The 14,497-nt window shown below is 38.2% G+C and overlaps 3 protein-coding genes and 1 long non-coding RNA gene across 5 annotated transcripts; 1 reads left to right on the top strand and 3 right to left on the bottom strand.

Moving 5' to 3' along the window:
- Nucleotides 1-106: 106 nt before the first annotated feature.
- LOC122409632 (uncharacterized) lies at nucleotides 107-2,997 on the bottom strand. The gene is made up of 6 exons (XM_043417361.1): nucleotides 2,419-2,997; nucleotides 2,206-2,338; nucleotides 1,622-2,129; nucleotides 1,287-1,493; nucleotides 955-1,190; nucleotides 107-362 (listed from the first exon to the last, which is right to left on the bottom strand). Exons 1-6 carry the CDS (start codon nucleotides 2,490-2,492, stop codon nucleotides 159-161), a joined length of 1,362 nt encoding a protein of 453 aa, XP_043273296.1. The 5' UTR covers nucleotides 2,493-2,997; the 3' UTR covers nucleotides 107-158.
- LOC122409638 (uncharacterized) lies at nucleotides 282-1,536 on the top strand. Its single transcript, XR_006260734.1, has 2 exons — nucleotides 282-1,155; nucleotides 1,263-1,536. It is a non-coding gene; the product is annotated as an uncharacterized lncRNA (long non-coding RNA).
- A 36-nt stretch (nucleotides 2,998-3,033) lies between the features above and the next one.
- Nucleotides 3,034-4,108, bottom strand: mRpL9 (mitochondrial ribosomal protein L9). The gene is made up of 2 exons (XM_043417364.1): nucleotides 3,924-4,108; nucleotides 3,034-3,799 (listed from the first exon to the last, which is right to left on the bottom strand). The coding sequence occupies exons 1-2, from the start codon at nucleotides 4,014-4,016 to the stop codon at nucleotides 3,074-3,076; spliced, it is 819 nt and encodes a 272-aa protein (XP_043273299.1). The 5' UTR covers nucleotides 4,017-4,108; the 3' UTR covers nucleotides 3,034-3,073.
- A 733-nt stretch (nucleotides 4,109-4,841) lies between these two features.
- Nucleotides 4,842-14,314, bottom strand: mop (myopic). Of its 2 annotated transcripts, XM_043417351.1 has the most exons (15): nucleotides 13,750-14,314; nucleotides 13,356-13,558; nucleotides 12,589-12,908; nucleotides 12,388-12,500; nucleotides 11,790-12,187; nucleotides 11,295-11,642; nucleotides 10,964-11,187; nucleotides 8,202-10,763; nucleotides 7,567-8,090; nucleotides 7,064-7,345; nucleotides 6,773-6,954; nucleotides 6,052-6,353; nucleotides 5,898-5,927; nucleotides 5,410-5,568; nucleotides 4,842-5,337 (listed from the first exon to the last, which is right to left on the bottom strand). In XM_043417351.1, the coding sequence occupies exons 1-15, from the start codon at nucleotides 13,834-13,836 to the stop codon at nucleotides 5,219-5,221; spliced, it is 5,853 nt and encodes a 1,950-aa protein (XP_043273286.1). In that variant the 5' UTR covers nucleotides 13,837-14,314; the 3' UTR covers nucleotides 4,842-5,218. The 2 variants fall into 2 exon arrangements, with proteins under 2 accessions (XP_043273286.1, XP_043273287.1); XM_043417352.1 differs by lacking the exon at nucleotides 5,898-5,927 and having other exon boundaries at nucleotides 13,750-14,313.
- Between the last annotated feature and the right edge of the window lie 183 nt (nucleotides 14,315-14,497).

The raw sequence follows: 14,497 nt of genomic DNA, 5'->3' as shown, positions 1-14,497 counted from the left end.
AATTGGAAAAAGAAAAAATGATGCTTTTATTCACAAGTAACATCCGTTTTTATACATATATATGTATATAAATTTTTTTTCATGTGCAAAAATTGGAACACTTGGATAACTTGATAACGGGAACATTCATTTTATTGATTCTTCACACACGATTCTTGTTAGTCGAGCGTTGTTACTATCGAAATAGTATCGGTGTATTTTACAATTTGTTTCATTTCACGCGCTATCCATTTTTCTCGTGCTCTCTCGCGATCTTCGTTGTGACCCCGGCATCTCCAGTCTATATTTTCTGTTGGAAATTCATCCGCCACTTCGAACTCGGATCCGTATCCAGGCATTTTCGTACCACTTCGGTCAGGTTGCTTTTTTAAAATTGTACATATTTTTTTGAATGTTAAACTTTAAAATGCGAATTCGAGAAAGGCGCGCGTTTATTTTTAAACGAGTAAAAGGATTTTTCAATGAGAATTACAGTCGTTGACGTTTTAACGTAAACATGTAATGGGGCTAGCTGCAAACCGAATGAGGAATATTTCTACATTGACGAATGAATCATGACATTTGCCATTTTTTATTTTGTTTCTCGAAAATAATTTCAATGCTTCGTTTTTTTATTGAATACTCCAGAAAATCCTTCCACTCATTTTGGGATAATGAATTCTTTTCTATAATTTAACAAACACTACGATTCGTGTATTTTGACGATAACCAACACTGAAAAGTATCTGGAGAATTTATCTTCTCAAACGAAAATCGGAAATGCTCAGAAATTGGCTGAAAATCAGATTATTAGACGATCGAAATCGCGTTCAATGAAAAGGATATCTGAACTTCGGAAATATACGAAAAAATTGTTTTTATTTACAATGCGATTTCTTACGCGATTTCTGGTTGAGTGCATACAAGAAATCGAAACAAGAGAATTGAATTGTGGCTATTAGAAATATGAATTACCATGCTTCTGAGTATTCTTTCAGTTAGCGAGCTTTTACGTTTTTCCCATTTATCTTTTTCGTCTTCGGCCTCTTCGATGGATTCTTCGCTATCCGATGAGACGAGCATGATGTCAAAATCGTCTCGCGATCTTCCGAGGATTCCAACTTTTATGCCTAATTCAGCCAATTTTTCTTCCGGCGCAAGAAGAGCATTTTCCAGGTAAATTATTCGAGGATCCGCTGACTTAATTATTCCTGAAAAATTTTGTTAAAATCTCACGTCAATCATGACCGATCGGACATTTACACACTGCATTTATGAGAAAGGAAAAATGACGTGATCGTGCTGACCCAAGGATAGAACACGGTAGTCACATTCCTGAGCAACTATTTGACGAGGCAGAGGAGAGTTTCTCAAAAGTTTTTTTCCTGTTGCCATCTTCGGACCTTGCAATATCCTCAACTCGTCGTCGAGCATAAATCGATTGGCGATGCCACCGCTGCGTCGATCAGCTGTATTGAAAGCATCGGTACGAAGAAGTCTGTGCAGCTCAACTTCTGTAAAAAAAAAAAAATAATACATTTTATCGAGTAATTTTGATAACACCAAGTTCGAATTTTGTTTCTCAAGCTTTCCAAACGTATGACAGCATATTTTGTTCTTCTTAATTATACGGGAAACGAACCGATCAAATTGTAGTATTTTCGTTGAAGAGCAATCCACACTATTCTGTGTGCTAAGGAAATGAGGTATTCAAATATTCTCAGATCTTTTTCGCCCTGAGATTGGGTCTGTGTGGGACCAGATTTTCTGCTAGCCATCATATGATGATAGCAGCCTCCGTTTTCGTGTCCGAGAAGTATCTCGCAATACTCTCGTCCAATGACACATCGAAGAGTTCTCATTTCTTCAGCGCGTCGCAGTCTACCGCCACCAGCGAGTGGATTCGGTGCTTTTTTCGTTGTGGCCACTCGTTTTTCCGTTATTTCTTCCCACACGTCAACGTAATATTGGAAATAAAGAATGAGGCCACGAATAAATCTATCGATTATTGGTAAATGGAAGAAATTTATGAATTGCACCGTCAGTGGACTCGTGACTAAATACAAAACGAGATCTTTGATGTCCTGTAGTATCACGACGTTGGCCTCATTCGGTGGTACTTTTCTCAAATAATCTTTTCGAAAAATCATCTGAAAATAAGAAGCAGTTGATGACACGGAACATTATTTACCGGAGAATACCTAAAGAGGATCGTGTTTTTCAAACCTTTTGACTGGGATTGAGAGCCTCGTAGAAATTGAGAATCAGGTATCCGTGAGGACAGTACAATTTGGATATTCGACTGCTTTGAAAATGGCTCTCATTTCCCTTGATCGCTTCATCCTCTTTCTTGGATGCCCTGAAACCATTTTAATTGTTGATCGAAAATCTTGAACTTTATACGCATTTTTTTCAAATAGAAAATGAAAAACTGTTTACCCAACTAAAGCCAAACTGTCCGTAACTTCGTCCCAAATATAACGTTTCTCCGGTGCTCCAGAAAGTTCCGGCATTTTCGCATTTTATTTTAAATCGATTTTTTTAACAAAAAATCAACGTGTATTTTAGTATTTTAACCAAAAAAAAGAAAACAAATCAAATATTCCAACACGGATGGCCAAGGTAACTGAAGTTATAGCTAATTCGTGATTATTGATTGTGTCAGGCGGTGCTGGTCATAATAGCCTATATATAGGTGGCCTTATATTTATGCGTTAAAAAAAATGATCATAGTGCACATATGGCAGTTTAAATACATTTTTCATGCTGATTATTAAAATATATTACAGTACTAGATAAATTTCAAAATCAATGCCCTTGAATTAGGCTTTTCGAATGATTGTAGAAACGTTCCATGTTGCAATGGAAAAGAAATTTTTCTTTTACTGCATAGGTGAAGTAGGCGAAGTTCAAATTATTTTTTACACTTCACCTACATTCACAATTGCATGGTCATACTGAGCTCATGAAGACTGAAAAAATTTTTAAACTATTAGAAGGAAAGAATCCTCGTTGCGTTTTAATGATGCAAACTCTAAAACTGTCAAAACCAAATTCTTTGTGGTATCTTTAAAATTTATTAGCAAAAGATAAACTATACATTTGTAGCGGTATTTTCATTGCTCCACTGTCTGTGACCAGGCATAGAATCTAGAATAACCTGATCCTCATGGAAAATGGCAGGTTCCGATTTCTTCCAGTAATCATTGTAAGGGAGTTTCTCATTTTCCTTGGTGGTGAAGTGATGGAGCCTACATCTAACATTGACTTTCTCTCTGTTGTTTATCGTAACAACGACATAAAACTCTTTGTTCTGTTTGTCAAGATCAGGGCCCGTGATCTCATATTTAGGCATTGTTATGGCGTGATCAGGAACGTGAATATTTATTTTTCTGAAAGCTGCTCTAATGTGAAATTTCTGAAGAGTCCAAGAATTATCTTTGGAAACTATAACACTGAGAAGCAACGTTGAGAGTATGTCTCTTGTTCTTGGCGCCCATTTGGAGCTCCACTCAGGCATTTCACTTTGTGCTTTCTCTATGGCTTCTTTGTACAGCGTCAAATTCTCAGGAGTCTCATAAACCGCCAATCCAGGAAGTAAGAGTTTGTTATAAGCAGCATGGGGCTTCATTGTGAGTTTCTCTCCTATATTACCGATATTGGGCACGTAGGAAGTCAAAATCACGTTAATGGGCTTGACCGGTCTGAGATTAGTGTCTTCCACCAATTCATAGATCCAATTTTTTGATCGGAATCTTTGGGGCTTTCCATCTTTATGATGAAGCTTTAATGGATACTTTCGCCTTAGGATAAACGTATTCTGAATGAAAAACAAATAATAATTAGCTCAAAAGAAGTGAACGATGAAGAAATGATTTGTAGGTTAAGTTAAAAAAAGCCAGATTTTATATTTTCAAAATCGTTAATTTCATCATTTGACATACCCGAGTTTGTTGAGGTAATAATACACTAGAGGATGCAAAAGCTGGCTTAATTCCCCGACGGAGAATACCGGTTAAACAATTCGCAAAACTCATGTTTTGCTTTTCCGGTGTTCGCTATTTAAACCTGATTTTTGGTTATGTTCGCTAAGTTGGCCAGAATCTGTGGATTCGTCGTTGTCGTCGTTCCAGCTTTTCTCTTTGTTTCTTTTGTTTTGTACACACAGGTTGGTCGATTTTCAACGCGGTAAATTTTACGTATTTGAAATGCGTATTTTCAAAACAGCTATTCCAATGTTAGCAGGGTCAAATAATTGGTATCGTTTGAAATATTTTTGTAAATATAAAAGTCATATGAAAAAATATTTAAAACAAAATTGTGATTTCACATCTCAAAGTACTAAAAATTGCATATGTTCGGAAGTATAGCACTAGGAAATTTCCCAAAAAACTTTAATTCAATTGACTGAAAATCTTTCCTTATTTTTAATGATTTTCCTCACTTTAAATAACCATAGATTCATTCGCACGTATGTTTCCGATTATCAAAATAGGACGCACGATGATATGCAGTGGCAGATAAGCATCCGTAATTGACAAAAGTGGATGTAAACTGGGCATCGAAGAAACAGAAAAATGAGAATGAACAGTATTAATGCAAAGGTTCTTTTTATCTGTCAATAACGATTACATATTCAGAAAGTAATGTCAACTAAACTATAAAATATCCACAGTAATCGAAAGAAACGCTGCATTTAAAAAAAAATCTTATTCGAGGAAAAAAATGCTATACCGCTTCTTCGAGCTTCGCTCTCCAACTTTATAAATAATTCCATTATACACGCAAGCGATTTGCTTACCATCAAACGCGAGGATCTTTGAAACGATGAGTCAAAATGAATTCTTCGAAACTCATACAACAACTGTTTAATTCATCATTTATTTTATTCTGCGGCTAATTATTAAGCCTCCGTTTAGACTCACTTTGCAAAACGTTATATTACTATCTTTATATATACATATGTATGTGTATTGTTCACGCATATGGATATATAAATCGATGCATGTATATCAATGTCTGTACAAATGTAATCACGTATACGAGCAGCAATTGATTTCTCATAGAATGCAAACACCGTGAATATTTACGTAATAAGCCTTGCTAAGTATTAGGTTTAGAATGTATGGTATTCAATCCCTTGGAAGGACGTGCGACATGGCGATCACATAATATGTATCAAGAGCCGCAGTTGCGAATTTTATATACTTGGATATTGTATATATGTATAGTTATCGGACTATCTTCGAATGGACCAAAGGGGATCAAGTTGACTCAGAGGATCAACTTTGTCAGTCTTCTCTTGTGGCACCGTTGTAATCTTCGACTGCGAACTTGTTTGTCCGATAGATTGCTCGCCTGCAACATTAATTTCGTTTGAAGAAATCGTTTTTTTTTTAATGATAGCAAACGGAGCGAAATCTCTTTTACCTGGTTGCCTTACGATTCCATGTTGAATACCGACACCGAGATTATGTAAAAAATCATCAGACGGATGACAATGTTGCGGTTTTTTTATGGCTCGACCTTTGTTACCTTTCATGTTTTCGAAGCACTCAAAAGTTGACCTCGTCGACGATAAAATACCTCCTGGTGAAATGACAGAATTAATTAGTTTAACGTGATTATATCAAGAGAGAAAAATATGGTTTGAAATAACTCTTGCTTCGCGCAAATAATAAGCCTACAGAGCGATAACAACGTAAGCCACGCAATAGAGCACAAAGAAAAATTTAGGCTAATCAAATGGGAAAAATTAAAACAAAATAAAAATTGAAAACAGAATGCTATTCAAATGGCGAACCACAGTTGATAATATTAAATAGGAATAATCTGTGTGATTGAAAAAAATACAAAACTCGCTTTAACGTCGGTTTAAAAATTACACCAAGCAAGAATTACTTTCGCTTTAATATCACCTGATTCTCGGCTTACGCAGCGTGAATAATCTGGTACAGTATTAAAGTGATTTTCTTGTTTTTAATAATTTCTTCGTCAAAATAAAATAATATTAAATTGAAGCTTGCGTTTGTTCTTTTGATCGGCACTTTATTCAAATTTTTGTTTACTCACGCTTCATGAGAGTATCCTGGGCATGATATAGCACCATTCGATAAGCGAACAACAAGGAATCCTTCTCAATGATGCACCTGCGATATTTGACGAGCGTCGAGAGTACAAGCGGCACATCGACTGCTCCGTTACCTGCTCTCACGTGACAGACTGCTGCTGCTGCCAGAAGGAATAATCCACTGAGCGAACCACCGTTTACACAGTGAACAACTATCGGCTTCGGGGAACAGTGTCTGAGTGCCTGCTCCGATAATATATCTGTCGCGAATGTCAGCAGGGAACCAGGACTGCTAGGTAATCCACTGGAAATGAAATGTTTATATTATTCTGTGATCCATTTATTTTGTTATATTACACGTTTTTTGGGATATGAACCAGAAAAAGATGAATTGAAAGAAAAAATGGAGTGAATTAATCAGGTACATTTGAACGCACATTAGAATATCTTCTGATAAAGAGCATATTTTAAGGGAAATTCTCGATTATTCAAGAGAATATGAAGTTGGAGGAAACCGCTTCGATTTTTTCGGGGAATAAACGAGTTTTTTTGTGGAATGCTTAACCATATTAATTTAATATTAATATAAATCTTCTGTATGAATGCAATTTTTTAAATGTAAACAAACATATTGAAATTTCAACAGATACGTGAATCATAAATTTCTCGTAGAATTTTCCGGAATATTCAATAATTAGGTCCAATAAATGGTCGGTTACTTACGAAGATGGCCAAGCGAGATACTGCATGTGTACAACGACCCTTTCGATCCGTTGATCGGATTTCACAATATTTATGACTCTCTGAATGTAAAAAGTGTGATTCGAAGAACTTTTCAGCGATAGAGTGAATTTTCCAATTGTCAAATTGTCTTTGTTGATTGGCCAATATATTTCTTCGTTCAACTATTAACGAGCAAATAAAAAATAAAGTTTAATACAAAAAGTTCTAGAGAACTTCAAGAATTCGATTGATTTTGAAAATTGGTTCCACTGAAAGTGCACGTTTGTTTACCTGCGCGTCCGTGGCTAAGCAAGCCACGACCTCGGCACCTTGTTCCCAAATCATGGTCCAAAAAGCTTCGTAAGATTCAGGTTTGGGTGCTTGAGCTACGATGAATGCTGCTGGTGTCCATTGGGTTAAATCATTTACGTGCGACGCATTGATGTAGTCGGATGAGCCATCGGTCGTTGAGAGTCTCACTCGTGTCGAGTCGTAAGGTACTAAATTCGTTGTTCTATTAGCGCTTGCGTGTGCTTGTGCCACGTAGCACGTCTGCTTCTTCATTTCTCGTTCCTGGATAATGGAAATACATGAACACAAAGAGTAAACATTGGGACATCAAGCTTATTTTGCATTTTATGTTAATTTCTAGACCTACGAATAGGAAAGTTTAGGTTTCTGAATAACAACATGAGCGATGTCGAGGCGGGACAGCTGATTGAATGAAATTAATGCAAAAATTGTGGAATTCAAATTATATGACAATAAATTTGACAGGACTAGATTTTCGTTACCTCAATGTCGGTTATTTCGCTCCATTTGATATCCAAACTGGTCGAACCACTGAGTGTTTTAACTGTCAAACTATCCACAAATTTCTCATACTTTTCAATATCCATGGCGAATTTTTGCAATGTGATAGGATCACCGAGGGGATCACGTTTGGGTTGAACATCGGTGTACCACGTGTCCCAAACGATCTGAAGATTCTCAAGCTTATCGTCTAAGTGATGAGAGCTTTCGAGACTGTCTTTTCGTTTGTCATTAATTTCTGGTAACTTTGGATTCGTAATAGGTTCTTCTTTGGAAATTTTTTCGATGGAATGCACTTCAGGCACCAGGGGAGCATGGTTTATCGTTATATCAAGTTCAGCAAGAAGATCCAAGTTTGATTTGGGTGCTTCAGGCTTTGTTTCGATGGGTTTTGTCATGACTTCAGTTGGAGGTGACGTCGATGTCGCTGGATTCCCACCACTGGATACTTGCTGATAAGTTGTATCGTTGCTACGGTCTGTAATATTACTCGCAGGTGTGGAATCTATAACAAGTGCGTAATCTTATTTAGAAAAGCAAAATATTAGAAGTTAATTAGGGTAGATTTAGTTAGAATTAGAGTTAATTAGAATAGAAAACAAGAGCATTTCCATACCTTGGTTTTGCGATTGGCCATTGTACCCTGTGGTATAATAATTCTGATTCGGTTGTTGATAAGAGCCATTGGAATACTGAGACGAAGGTGTAAGATTGGTTGTAGCGCCGTTACTAGCACTGGTGTATCTTGAATTATTTTCCGGTTGGATATAAGCAGGTTGTCCAGCGATGTGTCCATCTTGTGGTAAAACGTATGAGTTCTCGTTGCTCATACTGCTTGGTGTGGTAGTTTGGGAATCTTGATAACCGGAACTGTACGAATAAGTTCCAAGAGCCGGGTCGTAAGCATATCCGGGATGGCCTCGGTACGAGTCTGTTGAGGAAGATGCCATTTGTCCCGGGGTGGTTTGAGAGCTATTTCCATAATTTTCATAAGGTTGTGAGTAATTTGGATACTGTATTATTCCAGTACTGTGTGCCTGGAGAGGATATTGATAATTGGGCAAAAAGCCAGGATTGCTAGTCGATTTCGTGTGACTTTGAATCATTTCCGTTCCATTAGAGTAGTTGACGGAGCTGCCAATCTGCGAAGACATCGAGCTCGCGATTGGGTACTGATGTATGCCAGAATCACTTGGATAATTAACGTAAGAATTTTGATAATTGGGCACAGGTTGACTCGTTGGAATTTGAGAGTTGTGGATGTTCTGTGCTACTGATGTATCGGCATAACTCTGTTGGTTCTGTGACGTATAATCGACTGGGTACTGTTGCGGTGTGTTGGTTGGTTGACTGGTAGCAGGAGCGTAATACATGTTAGAAGAGACAGAACTTTGTCCTGTAACATTAACGATGCTCGATGGATACAGGTTTCCAGGATGAGGAGAGGAAATGGAACTCGTTGGAATGCCTGAAATTTGTTGATTCTGGACATACTGCTCGGGCATCGAGTAAGGTGGATTCGCGGCTGATATTTGCGGAGAAAATTGTGAATTTTGTAAACTGACGTTCCCCACGGTGTTGGAATATCCTTGAGCGACTGGGCTGCCGGAAGGTTGCAACATTTGTCGAGAAATAGGTTGTTGAGGCAAGCCTTGATAAGGGTAATTCTGGCCGCTGTCGTAAGCTTGAGGTTGTCCTTGAGGATGATTCAAATTGCTTTGTGTCTGAGGCTGCGTCGAATCTTGCCGAAGATCTTCCACGCGATAAGGATTCGATGAAGGTGTTATTTGCTGCGATGGAGTTTGCGTGTGAGATGGTGACTGATTTATTCCTATGGGTGTATTCCCCGGGAGATTTCCTTGGTTGTAAGCCACTTGATGGTTCGATGGAACGCTGTGGAATCCTGAAGAGGAAACGACCGGTTGTTGCACGGACATCGGGACTTGTATTTGATAGCCACGGTTATCCGGAACCATGTTGTATTCGTTGGAGTATTGAGCATATTCGGCATGTTGACTCTCATAGGGAGTTTGCCCTGCAGCCGGATATTGAGGTTGTTGTCCCGGCAATGGAGAAGCCGAAAGCTGTTCATTTCGCGGAATATTGTAACCGGCGTAACGCGTACTGTTGCTTGAAACTTCCGTGCCGCTTGCAGAATGCCTCGAAGCCTGTCGATACATACTGTCCGTGTTGGTCGTTCCTGTCTTCGGGAAACTCTGCGTACCACCGTTTGTTATATTCGAATCATCGTTATTGTACTGTGAATATTGTCCCGAATGATACTGTGCCTGCTGTTGCGTCATGTAATAATTCGTATAATCATTCGGATAATATTGTTGATACAAGGGTTGGTTCGGTGGTTGTAATTCGACTGCAATCGGCGTTACAGCATTTATGGGAATTCCACTCGGATCGGTCGCGCACGACGGATCGATAGGATATGTCTTTGTTGCAGCATGGGAATTCGGTTGAACCGAGGCAATGGGGCTCGCGTGTTTCTCGTTTCCATAACTGTTTTGTTGGTGATAACTCGCAGGAGTGTTGTTTTTCAATCTGGCTGCCAAATGATCTCGCAACTTCATGCCCGAACCCGGTTTTCTTTCTGTATTCGTCGCTGGGGTTATTGGAGTTTCCGTTGAAACGCCGCTGTTTCCTTTATCGTTTCTCGCCATTATTTGCTCTCGCTCTTCTTCCTGTACGCGACAAGTGCTTTTCACTCGTTGCAACAACTTCGTTACATTTACCTCGAGCTTTCGATAAAACTCTAGCCCTTTCGTCGATTTCGCTAGGAGGTCCTCGTACGCGTCGTACGATGTTATCAACGAGGATATCGTCAACTCTCGGCGCTTCAATATTTCTTCAACCGTTTTCCGAGTGTCCGCTGTACGAGCGTAAGCGTCCGTCAGTGCCGACAGTATATTCTCCTGTGCCGCAAGATTCTGATCTATCAGATTCACTAACGCTTGGTGTTTACCCAGTTGCTCAGAAAACAGTGACTCCAGCGAACCCGTCTCCGCTGTCGCTGTCACTAGTAGCCGCGTCAAATCATCCTGAGCTATTGAATCACGAAGTTTTGCGTGAAGTTCGTTTCTTTGACGCTGCATTTCATCCACTTTACCCAATATACGCTTCAACTCCCGCGCATTCGTTTTGTCACTCTCGTTGTCACTCCTTTGACCTGTGCAGTTGAAGTTAAAATTTTGATTAATTTCGTCAATAATATTCTATAAATAACTATGCAAACGTCCACGTGTTCGTTCAGTGAAATCACTTTTCAAGTTTTAAACATTTGAAAAAAAAAAACAAAATGCCGATTTCGTGGTTTTTTAATGGTTAAGACATAAACTACAATCTCAGATAAATTTTAAATTCTTATACCAGCAGCATTCACATTCGGTGATGGAATTTTAGCCATAAGATCAGCGAGCGGTTGAGCCAGAACTTGTAAATTATTAACATGTAAAGTCATAGCCCGATGAAGAGCTTGATTACTCTCAGAAGCTTTGGCATGAGCTTCCTCGTATTTTTTAGCCTCTCTCGTAAGATCAGTCGCCACAATCGTTGGTGGCCTTTTACCCATTGCTTCTTGATAACGTTTTTCACTGTGAGAAGCAATATCATTAAAAAATACAGTAAAAATAATATGTTAAAATTAATTTTTATAAGAATAAAAGAAAAACTAGAAATAAGTTTTTACTAATGCAGTTACCGTTGTTCCTCTTCGTTAAGTAGACCATCAATTTCTTTCAGCATTGCCTCAACATCACGATATGTGTCTGACAACTTTCCCATTATATCAACGAGATCCTCAATTGCATTGGGTCTCGCATTCAGAGCAGCGCATCTTTCAGCTAATTCGTCCGGTAAAGGGAGCAATTCTGATTCCGAACTCTGTGCGTCGGGATCCCATAAACTGAGATGCTGAAGTTTCAATGATGCGAGATACGTGTCGAGGTGCTGATCATGTTCTTCAATTTTTGTTCCTACCGAACGAAGGATTTTTGCTTTTTCCTCCGAATACAAGGAACTCGCTTCGTGAACTTTCATTGGCACTAATCTGTATGATGTTTGATAAAAAAATATAAGTTGCTTCATTTTACGATATTTCACTCTCCTAAAAATTGTAAGGTCACAGGGACTCGAGTATAAAGCGAACATGCGATCGTGGCTGGAGTCAGAAAGAATTTCGAACATTTTTATCTACCTCGCAAATATGTCCGGTCCCGAAACTTCAGGATCATTGACACTAAAAGGAATTCCTTTTACGAGAGATGCCCCGTTGATCGTCGGTAAAACATCTTTTTCCGGTACTTCTTCGTGGTAAATAAATTCGTTCTCGTTTTTTGCTGCCTTTCTTTTTCCTTCGATAACGTCATTCGTAAAAGTCAATGCTTCCTCAATAGCCTCTTTCTCCCCGGCAATTCCCATAGTTCCCTTTGCACTTGCATACATTGATCTAGCCTCGTTCAGGGCAGTCAATGAAGCGTTATAAAATGCCACACGTTCACCCATTTTCTGTTGCTCCTCAGCGGCTAAACCTTGATATAATTGTGTCACAGCGAGATGATAAGCTCTTTTGAACTTCACATACCTCTTCCAATTCTGTTGAACAGTAAGAACATTTTTTTTCAATTTTTTCATTGATCTTTTACGTAGAAGAATTGCATTCCAAACTTCAAAATCACTCTTTCGAAATGCAAAAAAAATGTTATACAATATTGATCACCGAATTGAAAGGAATGAAACATTCCTCTCTTTTATTTCATGAATAAAAATTCATGAAAAAAACTTCATGAGTTTACCTTGTATATTTTGGAACCGACAGTATCTGCAATTGGATTATCCTCGCTGTTGTTGGGTTCCAATGTAGCAAGAGATTGTGAATAGTAGTCGATAATCTGTTTGGCAACTTTTGCTATAGTAATGAGAATATCATAGTTCAGTGATTGAAGAGCAAATTAAAAGGACAAAAATAGAAATTGTAAAATAATGGAGGTACTTACCCACTATAGTTGGCTTTCGATTATCCAGCATACTTTTTTCTAATATACATTCTTGAGCCTGAGCCAGGCAAAGTTGATGCATGAAACTCGTGAGTTCAGGAGCCAGATCGAGACTCAATACATTGCTGTGTATGTGTAAATGCTCAAAAGCCCAAGCTGCACATTGGAAATGAGCACAAGCCATTTTCATTCCCTCGGCAGAGGTGCGCTCTATTCTAGCACCCATTTGGGTGTGAACTGCTCCGATATTGTACAAAATAGACATTATCTCAAAGCGTATATTAGCTGAGGAACAAACCATATTCCCATATGCATCGGTCCTAGAAATAAAAAAAACACAGTTAATCCATTCATTAAAACAATAAGATTTTAATAATTGTTTCCATTATTATAACTATTATTCACCATTTTTTCCAGATATGATAAAAAACTAATGCATACATAATTGTTCCACTGGATTTCAACGATTGTTGTCGGGTCAATGTTTTTTACTTTACTTATGAATGGATATCATACTACAACATGAATTTATTGAAAAGGAGGAACCTTTTTGGGAACTTCTTAAATTGACTGTAACAGGTTGACATTTGAAAATCATTGGATGAGAGAATAATTGACTATAACTGAAGCAGGAAAATTTTTCAAGATAATTTCAAAAAAATTGGAAGGTTTTTGAACGATTAAATGGAGGAAAAGAATTTTTATGCAAATTGAATGTCAAATTTGAATATTAGAAAATGGAAAATTTCATGTTCATTTTTGCCCACCAGGTAAAAGTCACAGCAGCAGCTTCATCAGCTCCCATAGGAAACCTGCTCTGTAGAAAGTGCAACTGACAGTAGTATTTCTGGAGTAAAGTACAGTCCGTAACAGCGATAGATGGTCGAACGACCATGGCTCGCAATTTTTCCAATTGGTGTATTTCATTGGAATAGGATTCGGGATCTTCGTTATAAAAATCGCGTATATACTGAAAACATAAATATAATGGACGAATGAGTCACGTATATATGGACAAACGTCACGAATATCAATATAATCTAATAAGTGTACTTTGTAACATGAAATCAAATGGAATATCTTGAACGAAAGATTTCGATATTGGAGGTTAATTGAAGATTTAGGTCTAACTATGATACAATCAATTGGGCGTGAGATTACCTGTTTTAATTTGGGACCGAATGCGGTTGGTTCAGGACTGACTTTCAATTGAAAAGATATCATCGGCAGCCTCGGGACTGCCTCCATCTTTACTGGCTTTGATATTACCTTGTTTGTCTTCGAATTAAAATTTTTCCCTTACAACACAAGTTGAACTGTTTTTTTCCACTTTCCGGTATAAAGATTTAAGCTGTCAATCGTAAGCGACGACTTATTAGAAATTCCGCGAACAATCACTTGTCCGAGATTGCGTTTTCGGAACAGGAACGTAATTCTCGTGACACCCTGTATTATGACAAACGTCAAAATTTTTCTTCCGTTATGGATGCCATGAATGCCGCAGTATTACACTCCCCACCACTACGAAATCTTTCATTATGGTAGAAACCGGTGTCTGATGAAAAAAAGAGACCACGGCAATTCCGTTGCACGAAAAATACAAAAGGATCACTTAATTTTTATTGAACGCAATGTTCATTTTATCTACGACAGGAAATTTCATAAAATGTAGGGGATTCCACCGGAGTTTAATAACAGACTGTTCGTCAAGAAAAAACTACAATTTCAAGTCTTTGGAGTTACAAATCGGGAACAAAAAAAGTGGGAGTAAAGAGAGAGAGAGAGAGAGAGAAAAAGAGAGCAGCGATCATTGCGGTGGATTATGGTATCACCAGAGTAGGAAATGGTCAAATGGTAGAAAAAAGGAGTGTGATAGGACCGATAGGACGACATCAATTGCCTGCTCCTG

Source organism: Venturia canescens, chromosome 4 (genome assembly GCF_019457755.1).
Source record: "Venturia canescens isolate UGA chromosome 4, ASM1945775v1, whole genome shotgun sequence".
Lineage (NCBI taxonomy): Eukaryota > Metazoa > Arthropoda > Insecta > Hymenoptera > Ichneumonidae > Venturia > Venturia canescens.
The sequence above is the reverse complement of the archived record's forward strand: the minus strand, read 5'-3'. Positions and strand labels throughout refer to the sequence as shown.

Excerpts from the sequence above, each read along its gene's own strand:
- mRpL9 (XM_043417364.1), bottom strand. The coding sequence starts at position 4,016 with ATGAGTTTTGCGAATTGTTTAACCGGTATTCTCCGTCGGGGAATTAAG. Across the intron at positions 3,800-3,923 it reads TATTACCTCAACAAACTCGG|AATACGTTTATCCTAAGGCG; the intron begins GTATGTCAAATG and ends TTTTTCATTCAG.
- mop (XM_043417351.1), bottom strand. The coding sequence starts at position 13,836 with ATGGAGGCAGTCCCGAGGCTGCCGATGATATCTTTTCAATTGAAAGTC. Across the intron at positions 12,909-13,355 it reads GCTGCTGTGACTTTTACCTG|GACCGATGCATATGGGAATA; the intron begins GTGGGCAAAAAT and ends TTTTATTTCTAG. Across the intron at positions 5,569-5,897 it reads CTGCGTAAGCCGAGAATCAG|GAGGTATTTTATCGTCGACG; the intron begins GTGATATTAAAG and ends TCATTTCACCAG.
- LOC122409632 (XM_043417361.1), bottom strand. The coding sequence starts at position 2,492 with ATGCCGGAACTTTCTGGAGCACCGGAGAAACGTTATATTTGGGACGAA. Across the intron at positions 2,339-2,418 it reads GACAGTTTGGCTTTAGTTGG|GGCATCCAAGAAAGAGGATG; the intron begins GTAAACAGTTTT and ends AAATGGTTTCAG. Across the intron at positions 2,130-2,205 it reads CTCTCAATCCCAGTCAAAAG|ATGATTTTTCGAAAAGATTA; the intron begins GTTTGAAAAACA and ends TCTTATTTTCAG.